This window comes from Oncorhynchus keta, chromosome 14 (genome assembly GCF_023373465.1).
Source record: "Oncorhynchus keta strain PuntledgeMale-10-30-2019 chromosome 14, Oket_V2, whole genome shotgun sequence".
Classification (NCBI taxonomy): domain Eukaryota; kingdom Metazoa; phylum Chordata; class Actinopteri; order Salmoniformes; family Salmonidae; genus Oncorhynchus; species Oncorhynchus keta.
This window is the reverse complement of record NC_068434.1, coordinates 27,823,993-27,844,685: the sequence shown is the minus strand read 5'-3', so window position 1 is coordinate 27,844,685 and position 20,693 is coordinate 27,823,993. Positions and strand designations below refer to the sequence as shown.

The window sequence follows — 20,693 nt, the reverse complement described above, 5'->3', positions numbered from 1 at the left end:
TCCAAATGCCACACATTTATCTCTGACTAGTTGGATATTAACTTCCCAGTGAGCAAAAATTTTACTTACAGCATTTATATAAATTCATTTATCAGGGTTTTGCTTTGGCTGACCTTTTTTTTTGTTAGTACGACTAATGAACGCAAACGTTTGTGTCAAAATGATTGTGTTCTACTTCTAGCTCTGGTTGTCCTGAAAATAAAATGGTAAAATACTTCATTGTGAAGCTAAATAAAGGCTGGACATGCAAAGAAATGAAAGTCAGATAAATGAGAAGTCGATTTTTGATGGAGTCTCAGAACATAAGGTTTTAAGAATGCCCTCTTTACACCTTCCTCTGTGGGAAAAAGTACCAAAAAATGCATGCGACACATGACTCCTCTCACAGTTACCTGGACTGGGACTATTGTAGCTTGTTACGCTACATGAATCCTCTCACAGTTACCTGGACTGGGACTAATGTAGCTTGTTACGCTACATGACTCCTCTCACAGTTACCTGGACTGGGACTAATGTAGCTTGTTACGCTACATGACTCCTCTCACAGTTACCTGGACTGGGACTATTGTAGCTTGTTACGCTACATGACTCCTCTCACAGTTACCTGGACTGGGACTATTGTAGCTTGTTACGCTACATGACTCCTCTCACAGTTATCTGGACTGGGACTAACGTAGCTTGTTACGCTACATGACTCCTCTCACAGTTACCTGGACTGGGACTATTGTAGCTTGTTACGCTACATGACTCCTCTCACAGTTACCTGGACTGGGACTATTGTAGCTTGTTACGCTACATGACTCCTCTCACAGTTATCTGGACTGGGACTATTGTAGCTTGTTACGCTACATGACTCCTCTCACAGTTATCTGGACTGGGACTATTGTAGCTTGTTACGCTACATGACTCCTCTCACAGTTATCTGGACTGGGACTATTGTAGCTTGTTACGCTACATGACTCCTCTCACAGTTATCTGGACTGGGACTATTGTAGCTTGTTACGCTACATGACTCCTCTCACAGTTATCTGGACTGGGACTAACGTAGCTTGTTACGCTACATGACTCCTCTCACAGTTATCTGGACTGGGACTATTGTAGCTTGTTACGCTACATGACTCCTCTCACAGTTACCTGGACTGGGACTATTGTAGCTTGTTACGCTACATGACTCCTCTCACAGTTACCTGGACTGGGACTATTGTAGCTTGTTACGCTACATGACTCCTCTCACAGTTACCTGGACTGGGACTATTGTAGCTTGTTACGCTACATGACTCCTCTCACAGTTATCTGGACTGGGACTGACGTAGCTTGTTACGATACAGAGGGAGGCCTGAAACAAAATAAAACATTACTAATAGAAAAAAATAATGTGGGGTGAAAACTTTATTAGACTGTCAAACACTCTGCCACAACATACCTGACCTTTCCATTTGTTTCCACCTGAAAACATTTCTTTATTTGTATCCTCGGGTAACCTTTTCACAGCAAATGAAAAAAGCTGTAATAGCCTACATATCATAGGGGGAATGCATGAGGTTTCTCGGACAATGCACAGCAGTACAATGGGATCTGTAGTGAAAAAGTGGTATTTGCAGGACAATTTTCAATGAATCCCCTACTTGTCTATGTGGAGGTGGATACAATGAGTCGAGATGGAATAATAATGATGTCCGCTTCCCAACCATACGCAAAACTAAAACAGCCTGACCTTCTTGCACCAAGAGGCGGAATTATTCAAAAGGGAACCAGAAAGTTAAAATATTTTATTAAGCTTTCTCCCGAGGGCTGTGTTGCAGGGGTGATTTTTCATTCTTGGAAAAAAAACATTAGCCTTTAACATTTTCAAAAGAGCAATACATAATTAAAAATCCCAGAGGGGAACATTTTGCAAAGTTTTCGTATATTCTTAGTGCCTGAAAGCAGGAGAACTGCGGGTGGTGTATGAGCACAGAATTACCCTAGTCCCTCTGAGGCTGAAGGAATTGTAGTGGGGGAGGTGGGAACGTAGATGTATTAAAAGGATTTATTCAAACAGAATAAGACCAAGGGGAAACTGTTTTTCCAGACATATGTCACAATTCAGTCAACCAATTTTCCTTGAAGATATCCCCAGTGGGGGAAGTTTATTTTAGGGCTCCCCACAGCTTTCTTCTGTCTGTATTTGAATTTCATGGGCATTCTGATATGGGAGTAAAGTGTGACTGCCAGTGGTTTTTTAATAGACACCTCGGGCAAACCAATGTGTACGCTGTTCCAAACATAACTTAATCATGTTCAATTGATTTAATCCGGTTAGTTCATTTTCTTTGTATCTGTGCAATGTCTTTACATCCGCCCTCAGCCACACAACATCTACCTACAGTGTCTTTTTCCCCTGGTTAGGACGAGTCCTAGTTTAAGTTGGAAGCAGAAATGCTTCCAAGGTCCATAAGGTGGCAGAGCTGGCATTGACACCAATCCTTCCACAACAACCAACATGGTTGGCCATTGTAATGGCATCTAGGGGATCCACAGAGCTTATGGCCATGACACAGTCACAGCTACTTCTTTAGACTGAGTCAGTCTATGGGTGCCAGAAGAAAGTGGATGACTGGATGCCGGGGGCTTCACTCAAGACAATGTTGAATGTTTTGGCAGACCACTCAGTCGTCTGGCTCACATTTCAGCCTACCCCACGAGGCACAATACAAAGACTAAACACTGACTCACTAAAGGTCTCCTTTGTGAAGATGACATTTTTGGGCTAAGGAAGAGAAGAAACACAATCTCCAGAAACAACTAGCAATAACTAACACATTATAGATTATGTATGAAAGACATGTTGAAGAAAATGTGGGAAAAAATGATTCCTCTTATATGATACAATAGACATCGTGGACTTGTTTTTTGAAACTATGAAATGTAAAAAAACATATGGTGACGAAGTGACTGCAATGACAGTGCACCGAATAGACAGATGGGAGGATAACGTAATCATGAAGAGAGGTGTCAACAACCCCAGTCATCCAGGTAATTGATATCTGTCCGAAACAGAAGCCCGAGCCTGGTAATGATCATGATTTCAGGAGAAATAGAAAGAAAATAATGAGGTAGGATTCTATTGATTTCAATGGCACTCTGCTTGTAGAGTCAAAATGGACAGCTTATGTAATATCTACATCTAACAATACCTCAACCTTCAAAGATATCTAGGAGCAACAGTTGTTCAATCAAGGGCAAGCAGAAGAAAATAGCCTGTCATTTTGTGCTTGTAGGCTTTGCAGTTGACAAGTGTGTCACCACACACAGGAATGACAAAGATTTGACATGCAAAGGATTTCTGCACAACTGACAATTCATATCCACGATTCAAAGCATAACTTTACTTTCTCTGAGTAGAACAGCGTGAATTTGTTTAACTTTCGAACATATGAATGTTGGCATAATAATTCTCTACAGAACCATATTGTAGCATCTTCTTTGATCTTTGCCACGCCCACACACTGAGCCCACATACAGTGCATTCGGAAAGTCTTCAGACCCCAGGACTTTCTCCCAATTCTGTTACGTTACAGAATTGGGACGTTACAGTCAAATTTACAGTCTACAGTGTATACATTTTTAATGTTGTAAATGACTATTGTAGGCATACAGAGGGCCATTATCAGCAACCATCACTCCTGTGTTCCAATGGCACGTTGTGTTGGCCTTTTTAAAATGATAAACTTGTATTAGCTAACTGATCATTAGAAAACCCTTCTCCAATTATGTTAGCACAGCTGAAAACAGTTGTTCTGATTAAAGAAGCAATAAAACTGGCCTTCTTTAGACTAGTTGAGTATCTGGAGCATCAGCATTTGTGGGTTCAATTACAGGCTCAACATGGCCAGAAAAATACCTTTCTTCTGAATCTCGTCCGTCTATTCTTGTTCTGAGAAATGATGGCTATTCCATGCGAGACATTTTGTACGATATCTTCAGTTTCTTGGCAATTTCTCACAAGGAATAGTCTTAATTTCTGAGAACAAGAATAGACTGACAAGTTGCAGAAGAAAGTTCTTTGTTTCTGGCCATTTTGAGCATGTAACCCCCCCACACAAATGCTGATGCTCCAGATACTCAACTAATCTAAAGGCAGCCAGTTTTATTGCTTCTTTAAATCAGAACAACTGTTTTCAACTGTGCTAACATAATTGCAAAAGGGTTTTCTAAATTATCAATTAGCCTTTTAAAATTATAAATTTGGATTAGTTAACACAACGTGCCATTGAAACACATGAGTGATGGTTGCTGATAATGGCCCTCTGTACGCCTGTCTAAATATTCCATTAAAAAAAAAAATGTAATCAGGCGTTTCCAGCTACAATAGTAATTTACAACATTAACAATGTCTACACTGTATTTCTGATCAATTTGATGTTATTTTAATACAAAAGTGCTTCTTTCAAAAACAAATACATTTCTAACTGATCCCAAACTTTGAATGGTAGTGCAAATGTGGTATATTGCTTAATTTTATTTGCGACCAAAGTCTAACAAAATATCACAAATGAGAAAATGTCACCTGCCCCTTTAAGGGCGGGAGGTTACCATGGTGATGCGACTTGAATCATGTCTGTGCCTGTGAGATTGAGTCTGACGAGTAGCCGTGTTGTCTTCTCGACCCAACAGTCATAGCCGCAGGACGTAGTTTGGGGGTGGGGTCGCTGCTGATTTTTCAAAACTAAATGCATTTGTATTTGAGTGTTTACCAGCATTTGTAAACACTCAAATAATTATCTGTACAAAACAGTTAATCTGATAATACTTGTGGAATATAAAAATACTTGCTTTATAAGTTTTCCAGTTTCTTGAAATACTTTAGATGCTGATATCCAAAGAAATTTACAGTAGTGAGTGCATACATTTTCATATGTTTTTGTATTGGTCCCCCATGGGAATTAAACCCACAACCCTAGCTTTGCAAGCACCATGCTCTACCAACTGAGCCATATCATCACAAACCACTTGATGTCTCAATGAAGGCAATTACTGTATTGTGCATGGTTTTTCTCCATGGTGATGGAAAGTCTACAGGAACAAACCTAGAGTACCAGCCTATGTACAAAATAGTAATGTACATTTACATTAAGGGGTTTGTAAGGATGATGAATTAATTCTGCACAAAAAGGGGTTGTTTTCCATGTCATTAGATAAAAAATATTTGTGTCTTTGCTCATACCTTTGCACCTTTTCATGTAAATGTTTGAGGACAGGGTTTTGTTATTTGTGGATTTCATTTGAATGACATTTCACAGAGGAGTAGACATGGCAACAACTATTGAACCCTGCAAGATACTGTACATGATTATACAGCAGAGATGCTGGAAAATAATGTTTTTGCTGGTGCTAGAGATGTCTATATTGGTCCGCTAATACTAGTAAAGGCCCAGTGCACTACCTTTGTGAATAAAAAAAATATATATATATATATGAAAAGAAAAATGTCATTCAGATTTCTCAGGGGGGCTGCAGCACCCTTAGCACCCTACTTCCCGCAGCTATGCTACCAGTTGGAACTCAAACATAGAAAAACTGAGGCCAGACAGGCAGTGTAGCAGCGCGAGGTGGGATAGGCTATCAGATTCGCAGTTATTTGACTTAGTGCAATTTATTTATCATCTACGAAACAAAAACAGCAGAAAAACTTTGAAAACAGCTACTGCTCATTTATTTTGCTACAGTATACTGTAAAATGTAATCCTAGTTGACTATTTGTATTCACAAACGCGAGAGACATGCTCGCACTGTGGAGCCCTGACCACCTGCCAACATGGCTGTTGAAAGTCATCTTACCCGCCAATGCCAAAATCTACCCGCATTTGGCGGGTGTTAATTTTAGGTCCTGGGAAAAATCAATCCCCACTGATTGATCCCTCCCTCCTTACCTAGCAATTTCAACAATAGCTCAGACAACGGCTGCTACACAAATGTAAGGATGCAGAGGAAGGGTTTTTGTGTTTTAGAAAATAACCATTGATTGGAGTCTTAAGAATGAACAGAGGAAACATCAATGTCAGGTTGTTCAAAGGCTGGAGGAGAGGAAGACTATTCATCACAACGCACGCTAAGACTACTTTACTTTTACATTGACTACTGCACTTCAACTTGCCCTTTAACAAAACCTGCCATTATTGCCTACCGGATAATGGTAGTGCTGTAATCAAGATAGGAACGCTAACCATCTACCATCTAGTATTGACTGCAAGACCAAGTTAGAATTGTTAACCAAATCTGTTAGACAATTATCATCGTCATTATCAGATCTCTGCATCTCTTTATAATGGTATATATCCACTGGGCAACCGAACAGCTTTCTACTCACCTGCGATGCTGGCAAAGATTTCGCTGATTCCAATGAGCACATACTGAGGTACCTGCCACCATATGGGCAGATCTGCTGCGTAGTAGATGACGTCGCCAAAGACCTGGTCGAATGTGCCATTAGACTTGATGATCTCAAGTCGTTTTGTCTCCAGTATACCTGTAGGGGTAAACGTATTTAGTTCGAGATGCTTGAATTATGTCACTGCATATATACAAGACACAGATGGAAACAAAAACGTGTTCCCGTCTTTCAGAACTCTCTATTATGGATTATTAAAATATTTAGGTACTTTTACATAACTAATGAGGGAAAAGAAAACACTACGAAAGAAATCAATGGCTATCCACCTTTGCTGATATTAACTTGGACCGATTCATCTTTTAAAAACTTTCTTTGCCGAGATGCACCACTTTCTCAAGCCCCAACAAGTAATAAAAATGGCAGATGCATTCACACCGTAAACAGGGCAGAAATACAACCATCAGAAAAACAGAATACTTGTTAAAAGTCCTAAGCGTTCTATATTAAGAGACACAGACAGCCAAACATATTCTGTTGCAGGAGTTAGGGGGATCTGACAGTCCATTAGGGCTTAAGTGTCAAATCAAAGCCAGTACTTCATTAAGATCACATTTGCACGCTCACACTCAGTGATTACAGAAGTTTGTAATGGAAGAGAGAGCCATCAACTTAACAATAACACCCCTAGCAGTTGTCATCTGCAGCTGCTGATTCCTAAAAGCTTTATTTGATAACAATTATCATGGAAGCAGCAGCTATTTCTAGATAACTCCCAGAGACATACTCCTATCGTCGCCCCACAATTAATGCTGTATTTGAGAGGGGATGGGGCCTTATAATCCATCTAGGCTATAATACTGCTTGTCCATCCAAGGCAAGGCGGTTGCTGCCCTGCCCAGAGCAACTTCTTACACGCACAAATATACTGCTTTTTTAACATCATATAAGGCATTTGAGCCCTATTCCTGGGCGTAAAAATAAATAAAACTAACTAACTACTACTTTTGGACATCTAATATAGAACATATTCAATACTAGCTAAACAGATTGTTGAAAGTGATAAAAAATGCAATGTCATTGGCCTTAAATTCAATGTCAAAGCTTCTTTGGCATGTTTCCCACACCATGTGGTGAGGGCCAGCGTTGTGGTTCACAACTCAACAAGAGCAGGTCGGCATAGCGATAGATGCCAACCCTGTGAACGGAGGATGGCAGGTGTGCAAGGCAGTGTTGATGCTAGCTGTGCCCGGGGCAACATACCACTATGACTGATACACAGCTGCACATCTGTCTGTGTCCTATGGTGTGTGTTCCCTATATAGTTACATCATGAGGTCAGTTATCCTACAGTGTTCCCCATCTATACACTAGGAGATGAGTTAAAGGAAGCAGAGGGCGAAGGCTTCTTTAATATAATGGTTAGCAGGAGTAACAGAGTACCAACCTTCAATAGAATTAAAAGCCCTCTCCGAAGGGGAACATAGCATGTTACAGACAATGAAAAGTATAGGACAGTGTTTCCAAAAGTAATGAATATACTATAATGTCTCTGTGATTTGCTGCCTTATACATTAAAGAGAGTATTTCATACAGTACTGTCTAACCACAGTGATGCAGTATGAAGAGGTGGGAACATGCAGGGTATAGTGAAGGAGCTGTGCAGCATTCACCACTTCCATGTCCTCTGTGTGACCAATGGCCACAGTAGATGATGCTGCGCTGCCATAAACAAAATTGTTTCTGAAATATTCAAGCTTTTTCAAGTGATGCAATTTCCTTTTAAAATGTTCTTATGGTAAATAAATGGCTGAAAAAAAGCCTTCCAACATCTGAAATAAATACAGCTCCAAAAGTAGTGGGACATTGAAAAATGTTTTGTTGTTTTAGCTCCGTACTCGAGCACTTTGGATTTGAAATGATACAATATCATGAGGTTAAAGTGCACACTGTCAGCTTTAATTTGAGGGTATTCACATCTGCATCAGGTGAACCGTTTAGAAATTACAGCAAAATTCTATTGGGCACAAAATAATCAAACACAACCAAAACAAACAAGCCCATAAAGTCACAAGCTTGATGTAATCATTGTGTGCTATGAATAAGGGACATAATACTCAACTTTTGACTACTTATTATATTCTATTCGTCCCAATACTTTTGGCCCCATAAAAATGGGGAGACTATGAAAAGAAAGTGCTGTAATTTCTAAACAGTTCACCCAATATGGATGAAAATACTGTTAAATTAAAGCTGACACACTGCACTTTAATCTCAGTCATCGTATCATTCAAATCCAAAGTGCTGGAGTACAGAGCCAGAACAACAAATCATTTGTCAATGTCCCAATACTTTGAGCTCGCTGTATATAGTCAATAATAAATGACATAGTGAGCATCTAGACAGCACTGTGTCCAAAGAATAGCCTAATTAAAAGTGGTTAATCTAACTTTACAATGGCAAACAAAACAAACACTTTGTCTACTGGTGCTGTTGAAGTTCTGTCTCATCAGACAGGCTAAAATAAATATCTTTCCTGCCTACCTACAATACCTTGTGTGCACGTGCAGACACAAAGTTGGTAAGTAGATGCTCCTGCAGAGTGCCTGTGGTTGGCTGTGGTTTATTAATGACGATGCTGCAGTAGTGAGTGGGATCCAGCCAAGCCGCTCCGTCACTGGCGAGGGAGGGGCTGTTTCTCTGGGGCTTTCATTAGGCTCTGATGACATCCCCACACAGGGTACCAGCTCGCTAAAGCCTCTGGATCACTATCCCTCTATCCACTATGACACAGACATACAGCAGAATATAAATGTAATAACTACAAGAACAAAGCATTGACTACCAGGACTGCGTTTGTGGGGGTGTTGTTTAATGCTACTGTAAATGAAATATTTTACGCCACACTAGATATTAATTATCCTCTACAAATGGTTGTTAACAGCATTCAGCTGTGAAGACAGGATTCAATATCCCAAATGTCATAGTGGACACCAACACATTTGAAGTGCTCATTATGCTGGAGCGAAAAATAAAATTAAATGTGCATTTGGTTCTCAAGCGTGCCACTGATTTGAGAAAAGCTATTTTCGCTGACTTTAGGCTCGTCTCACTCAAAATGTTTTTGCCTGAATATATGCTATTCAATCTTCACAGAATAATACATTTAAAAAAATTGATTTTATTCCAAATTGAAATGTCAAACTGTCAATTCAAATGAATTTGATTAGACTTTATTTCAAAAGATAATCCACAGTCCGTTATGCAACAGAAGCCGTTTACTCCAAACAAAAACAAGTTTCTATTAATAAGTAGGTCCCTTCCCTGTTTCGTTTGCTCTGTTTGGAAACTGTTTACCATTTTAAGAACCAAACGCATTGCAAGACTTAATAAACACCCCCCAGTTGTCAGGTCTATGAATGTTTAGGATTTTTGCGAAATGATCCCTGGCTGCCTGCCCTTTACCTCGTTAAACTATGTTGAAACATGATCCACATACTGATAAAATAAAGCCAAGCAACAGAGTACCACAGTATGAGTCATAATACCCATAAAACCTAGTGGTCAAACAGGGAAATGGTTACAATCGTTTTTCAGGGTAGGCAGGGTCTAAAATTAACACCTGCGAGATGATTTTGGAATTGGTGGTTAAAATGTCTATTTCACCATCCACATTAGCGGGTGGTCAGGGCTCCATAGTACTCGCATTTGTGAATAAAAATTGTTATGTATGATCACATTTATAGTCAAATAAATGTTGCAGTAGCTGTTTTCAAAGTATTTCCTCAGTTTTGTTTCAAAGCTGGTAAATAAATAACTAAAAATGTTTTTTGTTTTGTTTTTTTAAAATCAAGTCAAAGACCTACGAATCCTACATAGCCTTTTCTGCCTAACGCTGCAACACTACCTGGCTGGGGGCTGTGCACATGTGAAGAATGGAGTAAAATATTCATTTTTAGAAGCGCTGAACACATGCATAAAAGTTGGTCTAATTTACTTGAAACTAATGCCTACTGAAGTCAGACTGTCCTTGTGTTTGACTATTTACATTGTTTTGCTCACAAGCTAGGTTGTTTTTCTATGTTTGAATTTCAACAGCTTGGGAAGAGAAGACAACACTTCTATTAGTCAGACTCAATCTCACAGACACAAACAGCGTCACACTACCATGTAACCTCCCGCCTTTAAAGGGGCAGGTGAACATTTTTGTTTTTTCTGTGACACTATGGTTAAAAGACTCAGGTCACAAATGTAATCAATCAATATACCACATTAGTTACTTTTTACTAGTAATACATGTATTGTTTTAGAAAAATTACAAAACACGCTCATCCGTTTTTTGATGGTGTAATTTTAGCAGCATAAATGTTCTTCGCCTGGTAAAAAAAAAATCAGTGCCTTGTCGATTTATTTTATCTACCTGCCACAGTGCCTGGTATTATGACAACTTCACTATAGGCTAGCTCGTCCTGTTTGCCTCATGAATCCTGACCAATGATGTGTGTATAAACCCTGGATTGCTGATGCTATGTAATGGCCAACGACAGTGCCATATTGGCATTTCCCAGAAGGAGCAGTCCTCCCATAGCAATTAATGGAATTCTGCAGTATTTCAATAAAATGTTAAGAACAAAATTACATGCATTTACATATTTCTTTGTTGTAGTAGGGAAAGTAACATTAGTAGAAATATATGCTTTTGTTATTTTTTTATGTTTTTTATTCATGTTCAGTAAATATATTGGCTCAAATATGATATTAAGGAGATTTGAATTTAACATTGAGCTTATAGTTGCGCTGTTCACCGTATAATTTTTTAAACATGCATTAAGGTATCTAATAGAATATACTTGTCAAAAATGAATAGACATTAATAAATGCATTTCTATAGCTTCCAATATATGTTTTTACAATGGAAGAGAGCACAAAATGGCTGCGCAGTGGCTTCAAACAGCACACCCTGTCAGTCATCTAGGGTTGATACACATCATTGGTCCTGACATCTACCAGTAATGTCCCCCACAAAATAAGGAACCGCAACACAGATCATTGAGAGATGTGAGATCAAGGAGTTGGGTTTTTCCCCTAACATGTGACACTTTAAATGTGGGACATATCATAGTGAACAGTATGAAATGATGAAACTGTGGCTTGAAGAGGATGTTGGGTGGTTTAAATGGAAGATTTACTAGCATGAACTACAATTAAAGTCTCTCTAGACATGCCACGGAATAAGTAAGGGTTAGCTGTTGCACTCAGTGTACTCCACTCACCAGCCGCCACAGCTGAACACATAACGAAGAACATCCCCACTGCGATCCTCTTGAGGGAGGAGGGCAGCAGGCCTCTGCGTTTGAGGATGGGGTCCACCACTTTGTCCTTAAGAGGGATCAGCATGAGAATAAGCAGTGCGTCGAACATCGTCAGCCAGGCGGCAGGGAAGCGGAACGTCATCTGCCGGGAATTCAGAGGGGGGAAAAAAACAAGAGAATATGTACAAGAAGTGAAAAGCATGAAAAACAATAGACAGAGTGCCAGTGCACTACAGTCCAGTGCTTCAGGGGTGAGAGGGGATGTGCTGATGGCCTCGACACTGTATTGGCGCCCTCGAGTGGACAACACTAAAACTGAACTAAAACTTTATGAAAGTATCCTTTACATTTCACTAAATTATAAATACAAAGATGAATCCTACCAATCCAAAGAACAATGAATCATTGACCAGGATCATTCAGAATTTCTCAAAGCTATGTACTGTAGGTTTGTTAACATGTCCCAGCAGCAAGTGTGTTAAGGTGTAATGGGAAATAGATAACTGCAGTAGCAATTAGCATTAGCAAATGACCATAGAAGGAGCGCACAATATTAATTATAATATAGCTATAGATCTAGAAGTCCATTGACAGAATACTCTTCGTAATTATTCACATGAAAATATTAGATAAATTAAATAAATATGGAAAAACATTTTTAAATATCTCAAAACGTAGCCTACAATTCAGTTATTTCTGCTAGAATAAGAAACAATGCTACAGCAAACTGCATAGGCCTGATTTATTTTGAATTTCAAATGTTAAGTGCCTCCTGAACTCCCAAAACATCTTTAGTTCTAAACATCTGATTTATTGCCCTACTGAATTTACATTTCTTAGACTAACTGCTGGTAATTTAAACATTGTGCCTTTGCAGTAGGAGTGCGTCATAGCATACTTTCATGTTTTGGATAATCATTTGCACCCAGGTGAATCTAGTTTGAGAGGCAGAGGTGCCCCAGTTGGCACACTTTAACAGGGGTAAGGAAGCACATTAACATGGGTAAATGTTAAGCAGAAAAATAGCCCAGACGAGAACAGCTACTCTTCCCTTGGACTGAGTATGCACAGAAGACACCTTAAAAACACAGGTGGACAAAAGTCTGGAAAATGTGGCTTTTTATTCAAGAAGTCTCTGCACTTTGGAAGACACATTCATATTTTTGTTTTTTCCTGACCTTTGATAGGAGTTTGCTGGAAAAATAAAACCACAACTCTAAGATACAGCTCAAATGTGTCCTCAGAATCTAAGGAGCACAACATTACTAAGGTAAAGATATCTCACTTCCCTTTTCATTTTAAAGGACTGCTTAGAGTAGGGTGAAAGCGGTTCCTTTTTTTGGAAACAGATATTGCATGCTGAGAATGAAAATAAGTAATTACATTTCCAGTTTAAATGACACTTGAAAATGTTATGACCTTTTCATAAATATCACTATCTGAGAAATGTTCATTTCACCTGAAAGCAGTTTTGAAAGATAGTATTGAAATACAAATGGAAATCTGAATAAGTGGAATGCTTTTGCTCTTTTAGGACTTAAAGATGGATGTTTTAGCATGCTAGAATGTGTGGTTAAAGAGCAAGTGTTTCAGTTCACATTTTACTCTACACTTCCCTTACCAAACGCCAGAGAGACAACGGAATCTAAAAGTAGCAAGTAGCAACAAACCCAAAACACTCTTTAACAGCTGCTCGTCTCTCCTTTGAAGTCATACAGTATGCATATATTATTGTGGATTAGCCAAACACCTCAAATAGGCTACTCCCTGGGAGAAACGGGGGCACACACTACAACAGATGGACTGGCCTAGTCTAGTCAAGAGCATCACCCAGGAACATTATGTCTGACAGAAGCACAAGAGATGCAATAAAAAAAACAGATTGCTCATGTGATTAGGTCAAACTTTTGATTTAATCCTCTGGGCTTTAGGAACCTTGACTGCTTCCAACTGTTGCCTCTGATTCATTATCACCGACCTACTGGCTTATCTCTACAGGGAAAATAATCCTTCCCATTCTGAATCAGGACAGACACCTGTAATATTTAACCTTCAAGTAAAAGTAATGGCCAAAATGTAAGAGTATCTAGCATTTGTTCAAAGCAACAGTCACCATCATCATAGCACAAATGCTGGCACACATACAGATAGCAATCAGCTGGGGCACATTCTTTTTAAAGGGACATTTTAAATGGGTTTTATAGTAACGACATGTAATTTAACTGTAAAAATGTATTACCTTTTAAACAACCAGTCATGATGTTGTCATATCATTGTTAAACAAATCACTTCATAGGGGGCATGCGAGTTTCAAGTTTCCTGGTCTCCCGAGTGGCTCAGTGGTCTAAGGCATCGCAGTGTTTGAGGTGTCACTACAGACTTGGGTTCAATCCCAGGCTGTGTCACAGCCAGCCATGACCAGGAGACCCATGAGGCGGCACACAATTGGCCCAGCATTGGGGAGGATTTGGCTGGCCCATCCTTTTCCCATCGCAATCTAGCCACTCCTTGTGGCGGGCTGAGCGCTTGCAAGCTGACGGTGTTTCCTACAAAACATTGGTGCGGTTGCCTTCCAGGTTAAGCGAGCAGTGTGTCAAAAAGCAGTGCTACTTGGCAGGGTTGTGCTTCAGAGGATGGCTCTCGACCTTTGCCTCTCCCGAGTCGGTACATACGCTCTAGAAAAAGTGGCACGTGGCTGAATCTAGTTGATGATCTTTTATGATCACTCTTATCTCCTGATTTTGAGAAACGTGCATGTGAAAATCATAACTGGCACGCAGATCGGTAAGATAAATTGGCCTCTAGGCCAGGGTTCTAGGCCAAGCTTTTACCCCTTTTCCAATTAGTAATAGTAGTCTTGTCCCGTCGCTGTAACTCCTCTCCCCAGCTGGTACAGGAGTTACAGCGATGGGACAAGACTACTATTACCAACTGGAAAAGGGGTAAAAGCTTACAATTTATCTTACCGATCTGCGTGCCAGTTATGATATTCACATGCATATTTCTCAAAATCACTGTGTCTTGGTTTATCATAAAAATCTGAATTAAAATTATAGAAATCTAAAAGTTAAAATTCAACTAACGTGTCTATATGCCATATGGACACTGAAGCAGAGTGAACCATTGGCAGCTAAATAAATGAGTGCATGCATGGAATTGAGGAGATAGTCTAGAGTAAGGATCATCATCTAGATTCAGCCACGTGGCACTTTTTTCTAGAGCGTATGTTTGGGGTGCCGGAAGATAATTGCAAATCATTTGTAGACTGCAAGAAGAAACCACCCCCCAAAAAAAGTATTATATTTTTTTAATGGCTCAGAAAACTTGGGGGCCAAATAAAACCACCCCAAATTGGTTGGGGAACCAGTTGGGGAACCCTGGCCTAGAGGCCAATGCAGCAGTAGGCCTATAACTTCCAATGTAAACTGTGTAAAAAAAATACATAAAGCCTACAAATAAAAACAGCAGAGAATGTCCTGATGAAAATGTAGGTTCTTTAAAAATCACATCCATCTCTCTACTTCGCCTGTCTGCCTCCCTTTCTATCAGTCATGACTTGAACTAGGTCTATCACTAATGAAGTGCAACATTGTATCAAATCAGCTGGGTACATCTGGAAGAGGTGCAAACATACAACATTGTATCAATTAGCCAATTCCTGGCCCCCTAAGACTTTCCCACACCAGTGTACATTTCACAACTTGGTGATTAGTAATCACAGGCTTGGTGATTATCGAGGGGGAAGAGTATTTTTGAAATACGGTGAAGATTGAGAAATGTATTATTCACAATGGATGTACTTTATTTAATTTTTTAAAGACTTCATTGACATACTGTGCGAGGTGCAGCTCAGTTTATTAGTGCTGGAAGTGGTGAGTGAAAACAATAAGAAATCACATCCCCAAATAGGCACTTTCCTACATATGCGTGCACAGGCATGCACACTCCCTCAACATTAACAGGACAGAGAAACCAGACGTGCTCATGTCTCACATGGAGCACTTCAAACAAAAGACAAAGAAAAAAATGGACTAAACTCATAAATTATGGTTATGAAATAAACCAAATTTGTTTCTCGCAAGTGTAGCTGGTTGTGAACTACGCAAACGTTTCCACCCTGAGAATGAGAATGGTAAACGACAAATTAATGCATTATTTGATAACACTTTACTTGACACCCAGTGTCACAACACATTATGGCACAGTCATAACAGCTGTCAACCTGCCATAATAGTCACAACACTCAAGACACATTTATGCCTGTTGTGAGATTGATATTTTATGGCTGGTTATCACACCTACATAAGGGTCGAAACCCACATTTAGTCAATTGTTTAGTGTCCCTACCAAGAAGTTTCCTTTTGTTTGAAAGTTTAAGTTTTGATATTGTAATAAATCAGTGCCACGCACAGACATTTTGGGTGGCAGGTGCTCAACAACACAAAAAATACACAATTAAGGGCACCCACAAGTCTTATTGAGCAATTATTACAAGAACAAGGGAAAGCAGCCCAAGCCGATGAGTATTTTGCAAAACTATTATGAACTGGAATAACTACTGCACTTAACAATGACCAATACAATTCCAGTCGAAATAGAAGATAGCAACAAAAAAATAAAATAATAATAATACTGTAGCCTACCTACCATTACTATAATCCAAATCCATGCCACTATCATGTATCCCAGTGGTTTCCAAACTTTGACCGCAACCCCCAAAAAGGAATGGTAGAAAACGTGCGACTCCCACGCACGCAAATGTATGCACAAATGTAGCCTGTCATTACAGCCATAAACGGTGACGCAAAATAGGCTACAGAAATAAACTGCATTTTACACCTGCATTTGGAGCTGAAAGTCATTCATGTTAGCAGCCAATATCAACTAGGTATACACTACCGTTCAAAAGTCACTTAGAAATGTTTTTATTCGATTTTAATGAAAAGTACATTTTTTGTCCATTAAAATAACAAATTGATCATAAAAAGTGTAGACATTGTTAATGTTGTAAATGACTATTGTAGGCTTACAGAGGCCCATTATCTGCAACTATCACTCCTGTGTTCCAATGGCATGTTGTGTTAGCTAATCCAGGTTGATCATTTTAAAAAAAAGGTTAACTGATCATTAGAAAACCCTTTTGCAATTATGTTAGCACAGCTGAAAACTGTATTGCTGATAAAAGCAACAATATAACTGGCCTTCTTTAGACTAGTTGAGTATCTGGAGCATTAGCATTTGTGGGTTCGATTACAAGCTCAAAATGTCCAGAAACAATTAACTTTCTGAAACTCGTCAGTCCATTCTTGATCTGAGAACTGATGGCTATTCCACGCAAGAAATTGCCAAGAAACTAAAGATATCGTCCAACGCTGTGTACTACTCCCTTCACAGAACAGCGCAAACTGTCTCGAACCAGAATAGAAAGAGTGGGAGGCCCCAATGCACAACTGAGCAAGAGAACAAGTACATTAAGGTCTAGTTTGAAAAACAGATTAGTCAGTTAGCTTGGGTGTTTGACTGCAGTTGTGAGGTCAGAAAGCTTGGATCAACCCTACTGCTCGGCCAGAGCGTCCAGTGCGCTCTGAACGCTCCAATTTACGAACAGACAATCTCACAACACTCTGAATTTACTAACGCCCAGAGCACACTCTGGCACTCCAAATCGAATTTACGAACACACCCTTGGACTAAGAAAACACACTTTATGACACTGTCAAGAAGCAGTATGACCATCATAATCATATAAGCCAAATAGGCCTATCACACAGTTAAAGTCAGAAGTTTACATACACCTTAGCCAAATACATTTAAACTCTGTTTCACAATTCCTGACATTTAATACAAGTAAAAATTCCCTGTCTTTGGTCAGTTAGGATGACCACTTTATTTTAAGAATGTGAAATGTCAGACTAATAGTAGATAGAGTGATTGATTTCAGCTTTCATTTCTTTCTTCAAATTCCCAGTGGGTGAGAAGTTTACATACCCAATTAGTATTTGGTAGCATTGCCTTTACATTTTTAAACTTGGGTTAAATGTTGAGTAACATTGCACAAACTTCCCACAATAAGTTGGGTGAATTTTGGCCCATTCCTCCTGACAGAGCTGGCGTACCGGAGTCAGGTTTGTAGGCATCCTTGCTCGCACATGCTTTTTCCTGTTCTGCCCACAAACTTTCTATAGGATTGAGGTCAGGGCTTTGTTATGGCCACTCCAATACCTTGACTTTGTTGTCCTTAAGCCATTTTGCCACAACTTTGGAAGTATACTTGGGGTCATTGTCCATTGAGAAGAGCCATTTGCGACCAAGCTTTAACTTCCTGACTGATGTCTTGAGATATTGCTTCAATATATCCACATAATTTTCCTACCTCATGTTGCCATCTATTTTGTGAAGTGCAGCAAAGCTCCCCCACAACATGATGCTGCCACCCCCGTGCTTCACTGTTGAGATGGTGTTCTTCGGCTTGCAAGTCTCCCCCTTTTTCCTCCAAACATAATGATGATCATTACATAATGATCATTGTGGCGAAACAGTTTTATTTCTATTTCATCAGACCAGAGGACATTTCTCCAAAAAGTACGATCTTTGTCCCCATGTGCAGTTGCAAACCATAGTCTGGGTTTTTTATGGCAAGCTGCCCTCGTGCACTGCCCTATGGGACTCCCAGTTGGCAAGTGTTTCTCTCCCTCCAAAAACAAATACATTTTTGGCCTAATACATTTTTGGCCTTTACAAGTATTATTTGGGGCATTATTCAGATTACAAATCGCTCACTTTAATTGTTTAAAAAAATAAGAATAATTAACCTCCAAAATATCATTCTATATTATCAAATTGATGGCACAGTCATTTAGCCCAGCACCTACATAAAGCTGAGTGACTCACTCATTCATGGCTTTGGATCCAAATAAATAAGTACCAACATTCTTTCTATTAAAGAAATGTTTTGGTTATCCTGACCTGGACACCATGTACAGTATTAGAATAGCCCATAGCAGGACAATATACCTTTACCAACACCTCTCTGTATTTTGATAATTTATGGATGGGGCTTCCCGAGTGGCGCAGCTGCATCACAGTGCAAAATGCGTTGCTACAGATGCAGGTTCGATACCTATGCCGGCCGCCACCGGGAGACTCATGAGGCGGCGTTTGGTTTTCAATTTAGAATCCTCTATGCAATTATTGGTGGAGAGTCACGTCACATTTTTCCATATACTGTAGGCCTACCGTAGGTGACATGAGTCTCACTAGTGTTGAGTAATGTGCTGTTAAGTGGTGTAGGTCTTGGGTATTGGTACTGCAATTATACAATTAGGGTGTAGAAATGTTATGCTCTTAGTGTAACCTTTATTTAACTAGGCAAGTCAGTTAAGAACAAAGTCTTATTTACAAGGACAGTCTACTCCTTCCTCCGCATCGGGGAATTGAACCCCGGTCTCCCACGTGCCCGCACGACACAGGATTCTTTAGCTAAATAGCCCAGTACTGTAGCCTACTGTTGCACAGCCCCATATTTTCCGTTCCATCCTAACGGAAACTCAAGAGGGTTTTTAGCTTTTCTTGGAATAGAAACATTAAGCAACATTTCTTAAAATCAGTCCCATACACCATGTTCTTACAAAAAAAGGTTGTAAAATCTCTAGTACAGCCATTATTGAAGGCTATCAACTGATTCTCAAAGATGCACTCTGGTGGTCAAAATAGCATTAATGGTAACAGTGGTTGACACTTAAATAACTTGCCATAGAATTCTGCCGCACCACGCAAGCTGTGCTGTAGTACACTGCAACTTTTAAAGGACAAATCACTGTATGCACTTGTGATAAAAAAAGAAAATAAGATCATGATCCTCTGTGGCTCTATGAGCGCTCTGATGGAGTATTTTGAATGATTTTATTTCAGGAGAAAATATATACATTTTGGCAAATTTTTATTTGCTTAAGACTATTGGATATGACGTATTTTCAAAAAGTAGGTTACGTCCGCATGACTGCAGGAATTATTTGACAATAAAAAAAGTACACTGTGCACCCGCCAACTTCCCTTCAATTTGCATGGCTGAAAATATCTTACCGGAGAAAGCATCTGAACAACCGAAACGGCGCCCCTCTGTCTTACTATATGATGCCAATGGATCTGATACCGTCTGGCCGAGAAGAGTATGGCATGCCATAATCTTTTTTACAAGACAGCATCAGATGCAAAAACTAATCTTAAGTAGCGTAGAAATTCTGCACATAGAACCTATTGCGTTTTAGACGTGCATTCAATGAGAACGACAGATCTATTACTCACATTTTGTCGGGTCAAATTAAATTTTATTTGCCACATGCACCGAATACAAGCCCGAAACCAACAATGCAGTTAAGAAAATAGACTAAAACTAAAAGTGAAAAAAGTAACAATACAATAAAGAGGCTATATACAGAGGGTACCGAGTCAATGTGCGGGGGTACAGGTTAGTCGAGGTAATATGTACATGTAGGTAGGGGTAATGTATGTATGCATAGATAATAAACAGTGAGTAGCAGCAGTGAAAACAAAAAATGCAAATAGTCCGGGTAGCCATTTGATTCATTGTTCAGTAGTCTTACGGCTTTGGACCTGGCGTGCCGGTACCAATTGCCCTACTGGAGTCATTGACAATTTTTGGAGTCTTCCTCTGACACTGCCTAGTCTAGAATTTGGATGGCAGGAAGCTTGGCCCCTCTAATGTATTGGGCCGTACTACCGTCTAGAAGTCGGATGCCAAGCAGTTGCCAAACCAGGCGGTGATGCAACCGGTCAGGATGCTCTTGATAGCGAAGCTGTAGAACTTTGAGGATCTGAGGGCCCATGCCAAATCTTTTCAGTTTCCTGAGGGGGAATAGGTGTTCACGACTGTTTGGTGCATTTGGACCATGATAGTTTGTTGGTGATGTGGACACCAAGGAACTTGAAGCTCTAAACCCGCTCCACTACAACCGCATCGATGTGAATGGGGGCATGTTTGGCCCTCCTTT

At 39.7% G+C, this 20,693-nt stretch overlaps 1 protein-coding gene across 2 annotated transcripts in view; it reads right to left on the bottom strand.

Annotated features, from left to right (window-relative positions):
* LOC118393137 (solute carrier family 15 member 4-like) overlaps positions 1–20,693 on the bottom strand; it is a 46,935-nt gene that overhangs the window by 15,992 nt on the left and 10,250 nt on the right. For both annotated transcript variants that reach the window (XM_035785488.2, XM_035785487.2), the window contains exons 6-7: positions 11,644–11,824; positions 6,350–6,508 (exon numbers count right to left, since the gene is read on the bottom strand). In XM_035785488.2, the coding sequence (XP_035641381.1) occupies positions 6,350–6,508; positions 11,644–11,824 (340 nt within the window). The remainder of the gene's footprint in view (positions 1–6,349; positions 6,509–11,643; positions 11,825–20,693) is intronic.